Source organism: Sinocyclocheilus rhinocerous, unplaced genomic scaffold (genome assembly GCF_001515625.1).
Source record: "Sinocyclocheilus rhinocerous isolate Xijiao unplaced genomic scaffold, SAMN03320098_v1.1 scaffold1243, whole genome shotgun sequence".
Lineage (NCBI taxonomy): Eukaryota > Metazoa > Chordata > Actinopteri > Cypriniformes > Cyprinidae > Sinocyclocheilus > Sinocyclocheilus rhinocerous.
Window position 1 is genome coordinate 1909062 of NW_015626033.1, and position 14893 is coordinate 1923954.

A 14893-nucleotide genomic window follows, 5' to 3' on the forward strand; every position below is an offset into this window, starting at 1 on the left:
TCACTCATACACTCACTCCCTCATTCATTCTCTCACTCATTCACTCACTCACACACACACACTCACTCATTCATTCTCTCTCATTCACTCACTCACTCACTCACTCACTCACACACACACACACACACACTCACTCATTCACTCACTCACTCACTCACTCACTCTCACACACACACACTCATTCACTCACTCACTTACTCACTCACTCATTCATTCTCTCACTCATTCACTCACTCATTCACTCACTCACTCATTCATTCTCTCACTCATTCACTCACTCATTCACTCACTCACTCATTCATTCTCTCACTCATTCACTCACTTACTCACTCACTCACTCATTCATTCTCTCACTCATTCACTCACTCACTCACTCATTCATTCTCTCACTCACTCATTCACTCACTCACAGGGGCAATGATGATTTTAGTTAGCAAGGTTGCATTAATATTGATTAAAAGTGATTTACATTGTTAACAAAACATTTTTATTTAAAATAAATGCTGGTTTTTTTACAACACTGATAATAAGAAATATTTATTGAGCACCAAATCAGCATATTAGAATGATTTCTGAAGGATCATGTGATGCTGAAGACTGAAGTAATAGATGCTGAAAATTCAGCCTTGACATTGCAAGAATAAATTACATTTTAAAATATATTCATATAGGAAATAGCTGTTTAAAATTATATAATGTTTGACAACAGTAGTTTTTACTGTACTTTTTGATCAAATAAATTCAGCCTTTCAAACACATAAATAATCTTACCAACCCTAAACGTTTGGACAGTAGTATAGACAATTTCATCCTGTTGACAATAAGTATAAATAACAGTTTTCAAATAGAGAGAGTACCAGTGACTCATTTAGAGTGTTCTGAAAGCTTTAAATCATGTTAACATCTCCCTGAACACAACAAGCTCTGTGTAATCCTGGTTTTCCCTATAGAACTCATTTCCTGTTTTATATTTTTCCGCAGGTTTCTCATTCAGCCTGATTCTGGAATCATCTACACTCAGCCCTGGGCCAGTCTGGATGCCGAGGTTAAATCAAAGTATAACTTTTATGTGAAAGCCGAAGACACTGACGGAAAATACAGCCTTGCAGAAGTCTTTGTCACCATTATGGACCTCAATGACCATTCACCAGCATTCAATGAAAACTCTCTAGAGAAGACAATGGTGATTGGTGCACCAGTAAAAATAGAGGTTAGCTATATTTGTTATATTGTATGTTCTGTTTGTTCTTCTAATAGAACACTGGTCAGTTGACTGTGTTTGATTATTTGTAGGCGATTGATGAAGATGCAGAAGAGCCCAATAATGTCATTGAATACTCCATCATGAAGTCTGACCCAGATGACATATTTGACATGGATGCAGACACAGGAGAAATAAAGCTGAAGCCGTACATCAAGTCCATGGACATAGTCCAGAATATCAGCAATCACAAAGACTGTACCTGGTCTGTGGTTGTTCAGGCCAAAGACAGAGGTTCACCATCCTTCAGCACCACCACGGTGGTAAAGATTGACATCACAGAAGCGGTAAGTGGGTCTTTATTAATGCTTTTTTTCCTGAGAATCCTATTAATTTCAAATATGAAAGTATTTATTGTATATAAGAAAATATGATTGCCATTCAAAACAACTCAAGAGACCTTCTCATTTATGCATTTTGACAGTCACGTAATTGCACATGAAAACCAGAAAAGCTATCAGAATATAAATATATCTCTTAAATGCATACAAAAAAAAAAATACAACTGAATCATGCTGTATTGTAAGCAAACCTCATATCAAATCTAGTATAAGTTTTGTGTTATTCTGTGCTTTACAGATCAAATCCAGAATGATTTCATACTTCTTGAGTCTGAGAACTCGGCCCTGGACTGTTTTCGGGATTTGTTTGAGCACTGTAGTCCTCGCCATCTGTCTGACCATTTTCATATCCACCATAATTTTCTGGAAATCTGTGAAAAAGTCCCGGGTCCAGCCAAGGGGCAAGATCAGAAAGATTATTAGGAGGCCCTGACCATCAGACACTTTGACACCGACACCAAAACTTAGCATTCTTCTTCATATTTTTCCATCCTTACATGATTTTACTGTTGTTTAAGTGAAAAGTCTGTAAAAGAGTACACGAGCACAGTTATTAGGATGTACTCACACTAGGCGTTTTGAACCGTGCCCGAGCGCGTTTGACCCCCAAAGCCCGGTTCGTTTGACTAGTGTGAGCGGAGCGCCGCGCTCGGGCGCGGTTCGTTTAGACGGCCCTGGCCCGGTTGGAAGAGGTGGGCCAGGGCACGGTTCGGCTGGGCTCGGGCGTGGTACGCATGCAGTGTGAACGCTAACCGCGCCGGAGCACGGAACAGATACTATTTTGTGTGCGCTACTGTCATCATTACGACCACAAACATAATCTATTACTACTACTGCACTAAACTTTTCAGTTTATTTAATTGAATCAAGTATATTTAGGTTTATAATGGCTCTGGTTCTTACCTTATTGATGAACAGGAAATGTAGTTTGCGAGTAAAGCTGCAAATTATTTCATTAACGTCAGCTGCTTCCGTAATAATTTTCTGATACATAAGTGAATATCAATGCACGGCATAAATGATAAATTAATTATTATTAATTATTCGGCAGAATATTAACGAAAGTGGTTTTCTCCGTTATCTCATACATGACGTAAGCGTGCTCCGGCCCAGAGTGTTTAGTGCAAGTGTGAGTGCAGGCCAGCGGGGGAGTGGGGAGGGGGGATAATCGCGCTCGGTTCAAGGCAACCGTGCCTAGTGTGAGTACACCCTTTCAGAATAATAGCTTTTATTTTGCTCTTATGTGGCTCCAAACAATAGTCCGTTTATCCGTTCAGTCTACATCATACAGTAGATGTTTTTGAGATTATAAAAATGAGGCTGCATGGTCGTAATTCTGGGTGCCTCATTCAACCCTTCTGATCTTGTCTTACTGTGCAACCAGACTCTGTTTTAACATTCAAATCCATTTAGTCTTTAACAGAACTTATAAATCACCAAATGAATTGCCACCAAATCAATTGTTATCAATCTGTTCTCAGCTTTTGAGATGCTATGCAATGCTTTCTAACCCATACAGTATACTGACTCTAAATACATTTGACGCAAGTATGCTGTGCTAACTGCTGTTGGCCTCTCTGGGAGTTGAGATGTTTATTTGCCTCACTTTTACCATGTGTCTCTGACCAAACAGCAGGAAGCCTATAGTACATCATCCTTGGGTCCTATGGACTTGATTTCTCTTTGTGCTCTTTTACAGACTCAACTCAAGGGACCTTTGACGTCCTTTTTATTGAAATGTAGGGAAAATCCCATGCAATTCCTAGGCTTGGTCAGTGGTGTCATTATAATCATGGTTTTTGTGACAGTCTTCATCTCTACTGTTATATACGTGAGAAATGTCAAGTCCAACAAGATCCTACCCTCCCGTCGCATCATACGAAGGAAGCGTAAACCCCGGAGACAAGACGACTTCCAGCAACCATTCAGAGAGGAATGCTGTGGAGGTAAGTTTAGAAATGAGGATCTGGAGATCCCTACAGCAGACAATATCAACCGTAACAATAATGTCATAGGATGTTCACATCGAGCCCCTCCGTCGCCTCCTAACGCCCCTGTCATGCCCCCGCCATTGCCAAGTCACTATAGACACGGTGATCGGGAGTGGACGGTACCTACAGTTTCTGCCTCGGTGGCCTCCAAGACAAAGAAAAGATCTCATAGGGGTAAAGACAATCCTGTCAACACAGCACTGGTTTCTGAACTCAAACTTAGACTGGAGCAGAAAAACATGGCAAACCGATACTGATGAAATGCATGTATATATATACCAGTGTTCAATGGAGAGAAAACGTGTCCCTCTGCCAATTCTCTGTCATGTTTCTTCTGACAAAAGAGATTTCAGGCCAGATTTGAGCAAGGACCAGATCTCAGCAGGCCAGCTCTGGAAGCTTCTTACTGTACAGTGTCTTTTCTAATGCGTGAAGAGTTTAGCTGGGATTGCAGGTTGAACCTAGTGGAATTGAGGGAAAGTGTCACTAGCCAAGACTAACACCTTGCTTATACGACGACTCTGTGTACTGCCCTCTTCTGGATGGAAAATAATTGGTTAACGTTTACTCTGTTTCACTGACATTTTTATTTATTTATTTATTTTTAACTGTGTATAACTGGCAAGGAGTGTGAGTTTTCATTCTTCAAAATCATGTAGTATGCACTATATTTGTTTTTTTTTTAAAATGGGAATAGTTTTTTTTTTCTTTCAAAAATACAAGTGTTGCTGAGGCCAGTAAATAAATCCATTCTGGGTCTCATATCATATCTTTTGGACCTTGAACGAACACTAACAATGTCAAATTCTAAGCATTCATTTGCTGGTTTATTTGGTAAATACATTTTTTGGACTGATGGACCCCTGAAAATCACAAACAGTTGCAATATTATATAATTATTTGAGTAAATAGTTATCTTCCTGTCCTTCAGTGAGGAAAACCAGTGTTACGTTATCAATTTGTGCAATGTTTCATGTACCTTGTCAGTGTTCATGCAGTTAAGTATTAAATGTCAAATAATTGTTGGAATGATCTCTGTTTATGGGCGTTTCTTCAACTAGGGGCACTTTTATCCTTGTGAAGTTTTGCTGAAAATGCCAATTCATTCTCTGCCAGTAGGAGGTGCTTTAAAGCTGGAGAAACAGAGGTTTCCCCAGTAACGGCTCACAAACGCTGCTTTATCAGGCATATAACATGTGAGATGAAATGAAAATGACATCGACAATTTTCTAAAGATAGTCTTCCTTCAGAAATACAGTGATATAAAAACACCCGCGCCTCGTTTTGATTTTTAAACGTGCAGTACGTGCTTATGTTTATTCAACGAAGCCTTTTGGAAAATCCGTCAGTTTTGATATTGTGGCGAGCGCCACAAATAAATAAATGTATGGGAAACACATCCCACAGCACAACCACCTGAGCCCAACTTCAGTCTATTCACCTTAACTTTAACTGTGTTTGTAGCCGGCGCCATAGCCAGACTGATAAACAAACACATTCCGGAAGTTAACTTCGGGCCAGGCGCGTGCGACCGATGAAACCGTCTATACAACCTTTTGTAAATAAATTGACGTTTATTCAAATGTGTTGTTTCATTTGTATTTATTTGTAGCATAGCACATTTTTAAGGGGGTCCTGTGATATGAAACTGCTTTGTATATCATCTTACAACTTTGTGTCTGTTGCATTTTCTTCAGTGTAATATAGCAGCTGCAGCTGGTGAATCTTTTTTTCTCTCTTTATTTAAAACAGATTTTAAAACCCAGAAGTTATTTTAGATACTTTTTTTGTTGTTTTTTTACAAATACATTTTTTTTTTATGAGTAATGTGACTCAAATATTTCAGAAACTTACCATGTGCAGCTGTGATTTGGTTATTTTAGCACGTGCTTGTTCTTTTAGGGCTTAACATTTTCAGATTTGGCGACTTTAATATTTAGAAGACAAATTATGAGTTGTCTTTCTCTGGCTTTCCTAAATCTCTAAACATGTGTTTATACATTTAAAGAGACACATGCACTGTAAGTTTTTTAGGTGTGTGCTATTCATCGTTGAAAATGTTTATGACTCTTTCTTCTTTAAAGTACATAAGACATTGCTGTGATGAGGAAAGTCTGTTTTCAGATAGTAAAAGCAGCACTGGGGGTAAAAGCACAAATGACATGGAATTATACCCTGCAGGAAGCATGTAGGATTACTGGGTTTTTTAGAGAGGATTACAAACTTGCAAAGTGCGCTGATGGACTGGGATAAAAGAAAAACAGAACATTCAAACCAAGATGCGTACATTTTGACTAGTTGATTTTGGAGCCCTCTGGTTAAGGTCACAGAGACCTGTAAAGTGATGTAAAGTCAGAACACTCAAAGTTTAACACTGAAATACATAACAAAGATCTGTTTTCTTTAAGCACTCTTCAAGTATCAAAAACATATCCATTAAAACCATTTTCAAAAAGTTCCACGCACAGATTTATGAGCATGGGTATAAGTATACCGTATGCAGAGAACTGTGCTCTGCTTTAGTGACGTAGCATGATTGGTTACGTACTGTATGTTTTAATCCTGGTTTAGCAGCACCACAACGGAAAAAAACAAAGCGTAACTGTCAACAAGCCTGGATTGGTGCAGAGTGGCACGCTTCAGCAGCGCTAAACCTTCGGCCTGATAGTTATTTCATGCATCTTCACAAATCTCTTGAATGAAATTTAAAGCCTTCAATTGCACTGTCCACAATCTATCATACAAAATCAACTACAGAAACACAAGTTCAGATATATACTTTTATACATTTACTGACAGACAAATATTGCACCTATCACTCATTTTTTTAAAAGAAACAAAGTATAATACTTTAGGACATAAAACAATATGGTCATAAAACAATATTTATAACATTTATTTTCCAAAACAGCAACTTAGAGTTATGTTCAAATTAAAGTCAGTTTCAGTTCCTTTAAAGGTCAGTGCATTTCAGTCTTGTATCACTCATTGTTCAGTTTTCATTGTCTGTATATGACATTTTCAGTTTGTTTGCCAAAGTGCTTGCTAGCTGACACCAGTGTCTATTTTAAAAGTAAAGTATTGGGTCCACTGTTGGATCGACATGATATGGAACAGGCATAAACAAATCCTAATCTGTTTTGTGCTCCTGTGTTCGTATTATGTGCATTAAAATAAATCTGTTACATAAACAATCATACAAGTGCAACTCAACCTAAAATAATTCATAATTTAGATTAAAAATATCATCATCAACCACATATAATAAACTGATCAAAATCAATTTTATATACAGTAGTTGTATTATGAATGTTTTCTATGTTTTGAGCCCTACTAATACTCACGAGTTGTCAAAGTGCATTTGTTCTCTTCTAAATATAGTTGTACTAGAGATTCAGTGTATTAATGGTCTTTGCTTTTATTCCATGGATTTGACCAGTTTGTCTGGAAAACCCTGTTGAGCAGCAGCTAATCCATGAGTTCATGACCAGTTGAGACTCTCTTCTGAAGATTGTGGCATCCATAATAAGCATATTAACTTTACTCGGATCTCCACTCAAGCTGGATAAATGTCACAATGTAATTAAATGGAGGCTTGTCTGAATCCTTTCATGGGTATTAATGAGTCTATAGCTGTCTTTGAGTGTGTGGTGTCAGTAAAGCTCAGCTGTCGGTCTTCGTTCATTCTTTGGTTTCTGTATCTTCTCAGCAGACCTTCGTCTGGCTTTCTGCTCTTTGCTGGACTCCTTGCAGAGGCCCTCATCACTGGCAGCTTGGAGACTGTCAAACGTGCCCTGTCTCTCATCAGATGTGGGAGAGCGTTCCGAATGTCTCCTGTTTCTCCACATCTCCGTGCAGCGCTCAAAGCAGTTGAACTTGGCATCGGTGGTGCAGGCGTACATTCCAGCGGGCACAGCGAGCACCATGGCAAGTACAATGATGACAATATGAATGAGCTTCTCTCTCTGTTCCATCTCATTGAAATCACTGCCTGTCACAAATACAATGCACTGGCCATCCCGAGGAGCCTGGTTTTTTAGAGTAACACAGATTTCATATTTAGTGGCCGGTAGCAGGTCTGTGACAGAGTATGTGTTGATACCTGGCCCAATATATATCTGCTCCTTCTTGAGTGTGTCATATCGGCCAAAATGGATGGTGAACCAGGTTTCAGCTGGATTGTCTGTCACAGCATGCCACTCGACTGTGATGCCATAGACTGTCTGCTTGGCAATACGGATATCAATGTAAACATTTTCCTCAGCGATGGCAGCAGGGAAGCCTGAGGAATGAGACACTGAGCCTTCCGGAGACTTCACATCCAGTAAAACACTGATAGAGGAATTGCCGATGAAGTTGTTGGCAGTGCAGGTGTAAAGCCCTCGATCGGCCGGATGGAGCGAAGGAAGGATCAGCTGAGACTTGATGGTGTCCTCATCCACACGGCTCTGAATCTCTGAACACACAATAAACAGTTTTTGAAACTAAGGACAATTTAATAACAACAACAACATTTTGTTATTATTATAAATAACAATCTATATATAAAAAAAAAAAATTTAAATAAAAAATCTATATAAAATCTATTATATATTATTTTATAAAATAAATATACAAAATATATTAATAATTTATAAAAAAAAGAATGCATTTATAATTAGTATTATTACTATTCATGATGATGATGATTGTTATATTGATCATTTATAAATCTATGATATATATTTATATATATATGTGTGTGTGTTAATATTTTAATACAATATAAAAAATAATATATTATTTTCATATAAATAATAAATATGTATTCATTGCTACATCTCTGACAGTGTCACAATAGACAGTTGGAATTTGCACCAATTTTTGTTTATAATTGTATTAAAAATAAATGCTACGAAAAACTTTTTTGATACACACTTTTGAGTGATTTTTAGAAACTTAGAACATAAATATGCTTATATTTTATTTAAACTGAACTGTGTAAGAAGATGAGGTTTAAACATATATGTAATTTTGTAACATACAAAAGGTGGTGTTTTTACACCATTCCCAAGTGTAATAATATCTGTGTGCACTAATTGAGGGTTAAGCACCTAATTTTTAAATAAAGATATCTATTTAAGTGAAGACAAACGTGTGTGACTATGTAAATATCACTTACCACGAAATCCTCTTAGTATCTTAAGACCATATATCCACCGAACAGCAGGTTCAGGTCTGGCCGTGGCAAAGCAAGTTAGCGTGATGTTCCGTCCTAACTGCGCGGTGATGTTGGTGTCTGGGGAGCTGACCTCAGGCTTTACACACGTCTTTAGATCGACCTCGTGGAAAAATTTACCTGCCTTGAATTCGGGGCTAGAGCATGTCAAATATGAGTTCATTAGAATGAACGGTGGACTCAGAGATTTGATGAACTCAATGAAGCCTCCCAGGCGACAGTCGCACAGCCACGGGTTGTCGTGAAGCGCCAGAACAACGTTGGACGCTGTAGGTCGCTCGTGTTTGTTTTCTGTGTGATAGAGAGGCCAGTTCAGGAAAACGTCTTTAGAAATGACTGAGAGTTGATTAGAGGACAGATCTAAGTAGGTCAGGCCTGGTAGAAACTTTAGCGCGTGTTCCGGGAGGGCGTCGATGCGGTTGTGCTTCAGGTCCAGGATCTTAAGGTTGGGGGTTTCCTCAAACGCTGTCCATGGTACTGAACGCAGTTTGTTACCCTGCAACCGGAGCTCCGTCAAGTTGCCCAAACCTTCCAGACTTGTGATATTTATGATGGCGATGTCATTGAAGTTCAGCCAGAGATGCTTTAGCAACTTAACATGGGAAAACGCTGCCTTTGGTAGCTCACTTAGCAGTGATTTCTCTATTCGGATTTTAGTTAAATCTTCCGGTATGTTCTCAGGAATGCTGGATAGTGGCGCTTCCATACACGTGAGTGACCTAGAAAAAACATTCCATACTTTCAATTGATTTTTTTTTTTTAAGGTTGGATAACCCGTAACTTTGGATTTATTAAAAATAATACAAAAATGTTTCTGAATTCAAGCTGTCTAGCAGAGGTTTTCAATTTCTCTGGAAAAAATGCTTGGCATGGCAGTAATGGCAGTACTATCAGGGACAGCAATTCTAAAAAAAATTATAATAAAATAAAATAAAATATAAAAGCACATATGCATATATATAACCAATTTTTTTATTCCTTTCTTTAACAAAAGAGGCAAAAAAGTTCCTCTAATCATACATATATTCATATTTACAAACTATAACTCTCACATACTATAGCTAGCCCTGTTCTCAACACAAAAACAATCTTTGCTCAATGCCACTGCTGACGTCTGTTAATACTGTGTGCACTGAAAGGAGCTGCAACTAACCTCCCATAACGGTCAGTCCCACAGGAGCATCCTGGAAAACACTCTGAGCTGATATGACTTAATAAAAGAAAGAAAACAATCAAACGAAATATAATCGAGGCATCCATAGTCTCCTATAACGTTATATCCGCTCCGTGTCTGCTCATGACATGACTGCAGGTAGAGTTGAGCAAAGCCTATTATCGGTAATCCTTGACGTACCCCGTGAGAGACTGATTGGAACTTAATTGTAGATCTGACCTACTATTGTTGTTTAAAAAAAGAGACTAAATGTAACACTTTTTTAATATATAAACAAAATTTATTTTGAAGCGTAAATGGGTACTAAGCAACCTGGGACACAAAAGTTCTGAATGGTTCAGGTGGCACAAGTTTCACATGGTAAACTGAAATAATGTCACATACACAATGATTTAAAGTTATAAATAAAGATTATCGAAGTGTGGCTTATGAGAAAATATTATTTTTGTCTTTCTATTCCAAAATGTGATGTTCAATTCAGTGTGTTACTTGCTGTTTCAGAAACTTACTTCCAATTTCTAAGTGAAAACTGTTTCTACACCAGTTTTTTTTCCAGTGTATGAAAATTCCAACTAATATGTTTCCATTACAGTTACACTAATGACTATGTGTAATATGAACAAACTGTGGAAATGAATCCCCAATTCCTTATGTAATAATAGTATTATTAGATATTATACTATTATATTATTAGATATTATAGATTTTTTTCCACATATACAAATAAACAACAAATCATTTGAACATTTCCCTTTGAATCAGTTCCTCCTAGCACTGTCTGAAGGGGTAAAAGTCCATATCTACATGTTCCTGGGATTGCTCAGCCACAACCCCACCACCAGCCAAAGGCTTAGTTTAGAGCCAAGTCCAAAAGCACATTAACAAAGAGCAACTTTACCAAGACAACATAAAAGTCTTCACTTCTGCACTTTGTTACTTATGCTAAGTATCCTGAAGCTTCTTCACGGATGGTCAGTCATGTACTGCTGGTATAGATTATGTGCACTCAGGTACTGCGGCTGGGCCTGGATACTGTGATGGCTGCGTGGTGGAATTGTGGCTGAGGGATATTGTCAGCAGAAGTATTCGTTGGGCTGTCCCTCAATCTTAGCCGTGGACTCCGAGTCTAGGCTGGACCGGGCCGACAGCAGTCTGTTGGACTCCTCTGCATTCAGTCTGTTGAGATATTCCCCTTCCAAGCCTTTGGCCTTGGTGCTGGGAGACAGAGTCTCAAACGTAACATACGAGTCCTGAATGTCTTTGGACTTTTTGCCCAGAAACTTCTTAATTTTCCTCTTAAGTGCCCCGCAGCACACGATCACAGTCAGAGGCACGGCTATCACGCAGGCAACCGTGATTACTACTACATTAATGAGCTTTTGGGTTCCATTAGCGCTTGCCGCTGCATCTGTTGAGAAGATTACACACTGCTCCTTTTTGGGGATCAGCCCCTTGACACACACGCAGGCGATGTATTTGGTTTTTGGAACCAGTCCCTCGATGATGATCCGGTTGTTGCCTGGACTGACGTTAATTCTGCGCATATCCCGCTCGCCAAACACAGCGTAGAGTACACTGAAAGCGGTCGTGTTCTTGGCAGTTGGTGCCCTCCAGTTCAGACACACAGTGTAGTCCGTATCGCCAATCACTTTCACAGAGCGCACAACCCTGTCGGGGTCTTGCTGCAGCGAGGATGTGTTCGCAGCCAGGTTGCTCAGATTGGTCTCTAGGAACCCGTCAGGACTGGCCGTTTGGGTATTCGTCCGGCTGTTAGCGGCATGGTCGCTTTCCATACCTGGATATGGGCCTGTGTAGCTCACGGTGGCACCGAGTGGTAGCGCATTGTTGGGAGTTGGGGAAACATACGTGGCGATGTGTTTTTCTTGATAGGCTGCCTTGACTATTGGGTTCGGCTTTTTGGACTTCACTTTGGTTTTTGGATCCACAGTCAGATTCTCAGCTTTGGGTGCGTCACTTATGATCAAAGAAATGACAGCTTCTGCACTCCCTGCATAATTTGTTGCTTTGCAGATGTATTTTCCCGTGTCACGATAGGACACTGCAGGCACGCTTAAAATAGACCAAACGATTCCCTCCTTCAAATTCTCCAGTTGAGCTGCAAAATTTAAAGGAAAAAAGCAGAACGCTTGAGTACATTCGCTCAAAATGCAAGAACTAATTAGTATTGTGTAATCACAGTGCATTGTTGTGTCCGTGCCAGCAGTGTAATCACTGTGCATTAGCACTTCTGGCTAATGCTGCTTAGCTGCCCGCCACTGTGCTGACTCACCTGTCCCATTCAGTGGCTTCCCATCTGCCCTTCTCCAGGCCAGCTCGGGGATGGGAACTCCAATGGTTCCACATCGCAGCAAGACATTGTTGCCCACTGCGCTTCTCACCCGGGCTACGGCCGTGTGGACACGAGGCCCCTGGCAGCGCCGGAGCTCAGCATCGCTAAACAGAACTCCAGAGAGGCTCTCTGGATCTGCGCACCTCAGCCTCGTGTCAATGAAAGCCACCGACAGACTGGGAGACTTCTGGAATTGGACCAGGTCGTATAATCGACAATCGCACAACCAAGGGTTGTCATGAAGACCTGGGGCAAAGCAAATGATCAGTGGCAAGTTACAACAAAACTCTTAAATTAAGAAAACCTTTATGATTGTAATAAAAAGTTAGAATTTTGAGAGAATTTCCTCTAAAAGTTTTCTTAAGAAATTAAGGGATTTTTTCTTTTTTTTTAGTATTTTATGAATTTTTTTAATGTATTTATATAAAAATATATACACTGAAAAAAACTGGTGCAGGATTTACTTTGAAACGATTTTCAGTCTGAAATTACTAGTAAATTTCACAAATAATTGCAAAGAAAAGGCAAGTAACACTGAATTAAACAGGACATTTTTAAGTAGAAAAACAGAAATATAATCTATATAAATAATTAAATATACAAATATATAAAATAAATAATAACCTCAATATATTAAATTAAGAAAATATGACAAAGGAAAAACTTGCCAAGAATAATTTTTGAACTTTCTGCTCCCTGGATGTGTTTGACTGTCAACCAAGTATTGAGGACCTCAGATGGCACTGTCAGCAGATTATTGCTAGATAAATCCAGGTAGGTTAAATTTTTTATGTAGGGAGCAGCCTCAGACGATACTGAGGAGAGCTGGTTGTTGTGTATATCGAGTAGCCTCAGACTGGGCATGTCCATGAGGGATTCCCACGGAAACGAAGTGAGCGAATTTCCATCGAGCCTTAGTTCCTCTAAACTGTACAAACCCTGAAAACTGTCCGAGTTGAGAGAGGACAAAACGTTAAAAGACATCCAAAGGAATTCTAAGTTAGAGAGGTAACTAAAAGCCTCGCTCGGAATCCTCTTGATGGCAGTCTTTTCAATCCGAAGTTTCGAGGTGTCACCTGGGAACGTGGCGGGCAACAGGGAAATCTCGGGATCGTTGCAAATCACGCTCCTGCAAAACGCATTAGAAACCAGAATAAAGAGCGATAATCAGGGATTTGAAAGCAAGCGCACACGGATCTTTAAAACCAGCGGGCTTTGACTGACGCTACAAATGCTTGTAAAATAAAATAAAATAAAAAAAATCACAAATCAAAAGTTATTATTTGCGTCAAAATGTATACCCATATTGCGCAATGAAAATGAAAGATCTTTGAATTTAAATTTCATATTCATATTTTAAAACTCTAAGTGATACTAAAAAATAAGAATAAGTAAATACCTTCAGTGTGTAAATATATCCTAAACTGTATTACGCACATTATGTAGCCAGAATGTGAAATGCGCAAAAATCTAAAAGGCACAAGTGCACCACATTTCAAGTGGGTAAAAATGCATAGCATGAATTAAATAGGCTACAGTTGAGATAATAAAACAAGGCTCACCTGGCTCTTGATCCATCACTCAGGTTATGATAAAAGCAGCTGCATTGGGAAGGACAGGTGCTCCGAACAAGTGGAAAGCCACCAGATGCCAGTAGGAGACCCAAAAGGACAGTAAGAGACATTTCGCTACTCATGTCAACAAAACACCGCCGAACGTAGTTTTAATGAAAAACCACCCACTTGCAATTATGGGAAAAAATAACCAGCATGTCATCGTCGCAGTCCCATAGTGATCTGACTGCTACGAGTCCAGCAGATAAAAAGGACAGATAAGGATTAGCGAAATCACGCGCGTTATTTTCATTTAGATGGGGATGCATCTTGGAATCTGATAGGCTACACAGAGATACAGCTGTTAATTATAGGGAGGAAATATTTCTGAATTGGCCATAATGTTGAATGCCCATCCCCCATCCAGCTCTCTTTCAAACCATCCTCTATCTGACAGCCAAACTAAGAAATATGTTGCATCACTTCTAGATTGTGTAAGAGCTGACGATACTTTTGGAAGTTGGTCTGTTCTGGCTGTACCAGTCACTATCGTCTAGGTACTGTGTTCTTGCACTGAACAAAGGGGAGACCAGGGAGTGTTGAAATATTTTGTTTCAACATCTGTTAAAAAAATAAAACAATATTTATTTCTATGTTGTAAATAATTAAAATTAGTTTATCGATCCTTCCTTGTAATAATTAATGTGCAATGTCAGCATGAGAGTTGCCAGACTAAGGACATCCAAGTTTGTGCACAGCTATCGTTGAGTGGCATGTCCAATAGGATTTTTAAAATATTTTCCTTCATGTAATCCTGTTAGGCCTTGGCTGACAGGCAGCTTGTTCTTTCTAAGAGCCTGTTGTTAGGGTTTATAAATACTATGTTATTAATTGTTGTTAATATTATGTTCTTAATAGACAGATACAAGCCAATGTAAGAAAAAAATTAACAAAATATCTTAACATCATGAGCTCAAAACAGTAAAAAAAAAAAAAAAAAGTGCA

General features: G+C 39.0%; 3 protein-coding genes across 6 annotated transcripts in view; 1 reads left to right on the forward strand and 2 right to left on the reverse strand.

Moving 5' to 3' along the window:
- The window catches only part of cdhr1a (cadherin-related family member 1a), a 14077-nt gene extending 9631 nt beyond the window's left edge, over positions 1-4446 (forward strand). For 3 of the 4 annotated variants that reach the window (XM_016511471.1, XM_016511488.1, XM_016511478.1), the window contains 3 exons: positions 982-1210; positions 1294-1548; positions 3302-4446. In XM_016511471.1, the coding sequence (XP_016366957.1) occupies positions 982-1210; positions 1294-1548; positions 3302-3850 (1033 nt within the window). In that variant the 3' untranslated portion in view covers positions 3851-4446. Of the gene's footprint in view, positions 1-981; positions 1211-1293; positions 1549-1840; positions 2208-3301 lie in introns of those variants that run through there. The other variant, XM_016511495.1, reaches the window with a different exon arrangement.
- Positions 4447-6522: 2076 nt separating this feature from the next.
- On the reverse strand, positions 6523-10441 carry lrit2 (leucine-rich repeat, immunoglobulin-like and transmembrane domains 2). Its single transcript, XM_016511520.1, has 3 exons — positions 9965-10441; positions 8755-9530; positions 6523-8049 (listed from the first exon to the last, which is right to left on the reverse strand). Exons 1-3 carry the CDS (start codon positions 10069-10071, stop codon positions 7247-7249), a joined length of 1686 nt encoding a protein of 561 aa, XP_016367006.1. The 5' UTR covers positions 10072-10441; the 3' UTR covers positions 6523-7246.
- A 262-nt stretch (positions 10442-10703) lies between these two features.
- LOC107707479 (leucine-rich repeat, immunoglobulin-like domain and transmembrane domain-containing protein 1) lies at positions 10704-14434 on the reverse strand. The gene is made up of 4 exons (XM_016511507.1): positions 13898-14434; positions 13004-13464; positions 12276-12581; positions 10704-12101 (listed from the first exon to the last, which is right to left on the reverse strand). Exons 1-4 carry the CDS (start codon positions 14029-14031, stop codon positions 11059-11061), a joined length of 1944 nt encoding a protein of 647 aa, XP_016366993.1. The 5' UTR covers positions 14032-14434; the 3' UTR covers positions 10704-11058.
- Positions 14435-14893: the final 459 nt, after the last annotated feature.

Excerpts from the sequence above, each read along its gene's own strand:
- lrit2 (XM_016511520.1), bottom strand. The coding sequence starts at position 10,071 with ATGGATGCCTCGATTATATTTCGTTTGATTGTTTTCTTTCTTTTATTA. Across the intron at positions 9,531-9,964 it reads GGGACTGACCGTTATGGGAG|GTCACTCACGTGTATGGAAG; the intron begins GTTAGTTGCAGC and ends TGTTTTTTCTAG. Across the intron at positions 8,050-8,754 it reads GATACTAAGAGGATTTCGTG|AGATTCAGAGCCGTGTGGAT; the intron begins GTAAGTGATATT and ends TTGTGTGTTCAG.
- LOC107707479 (XM_016511507.1), bottom strand. The coding sequence starts at position 14,031 with ATGAGTAGCGAAATGTCTCTTACTGTCCTTTTGGGTCTCCTACTGGCA. Across the intron at positions 13,465-13,897 it reads AGTGATGGATCAAGAGCCAG|GAGCGTGATTTGCAACGATC; the intron begins GTGAGCCTTGTT and ends TGCGTTTTGCAG. Across the intron at positions 12,582-13,003 it reads AAGTTCAAAAATTATTCTTG|GTCTTCATGACAACCCTTGG; the intron begins GCAAGTTTTTCC and ends GCTTTGCCCCAG.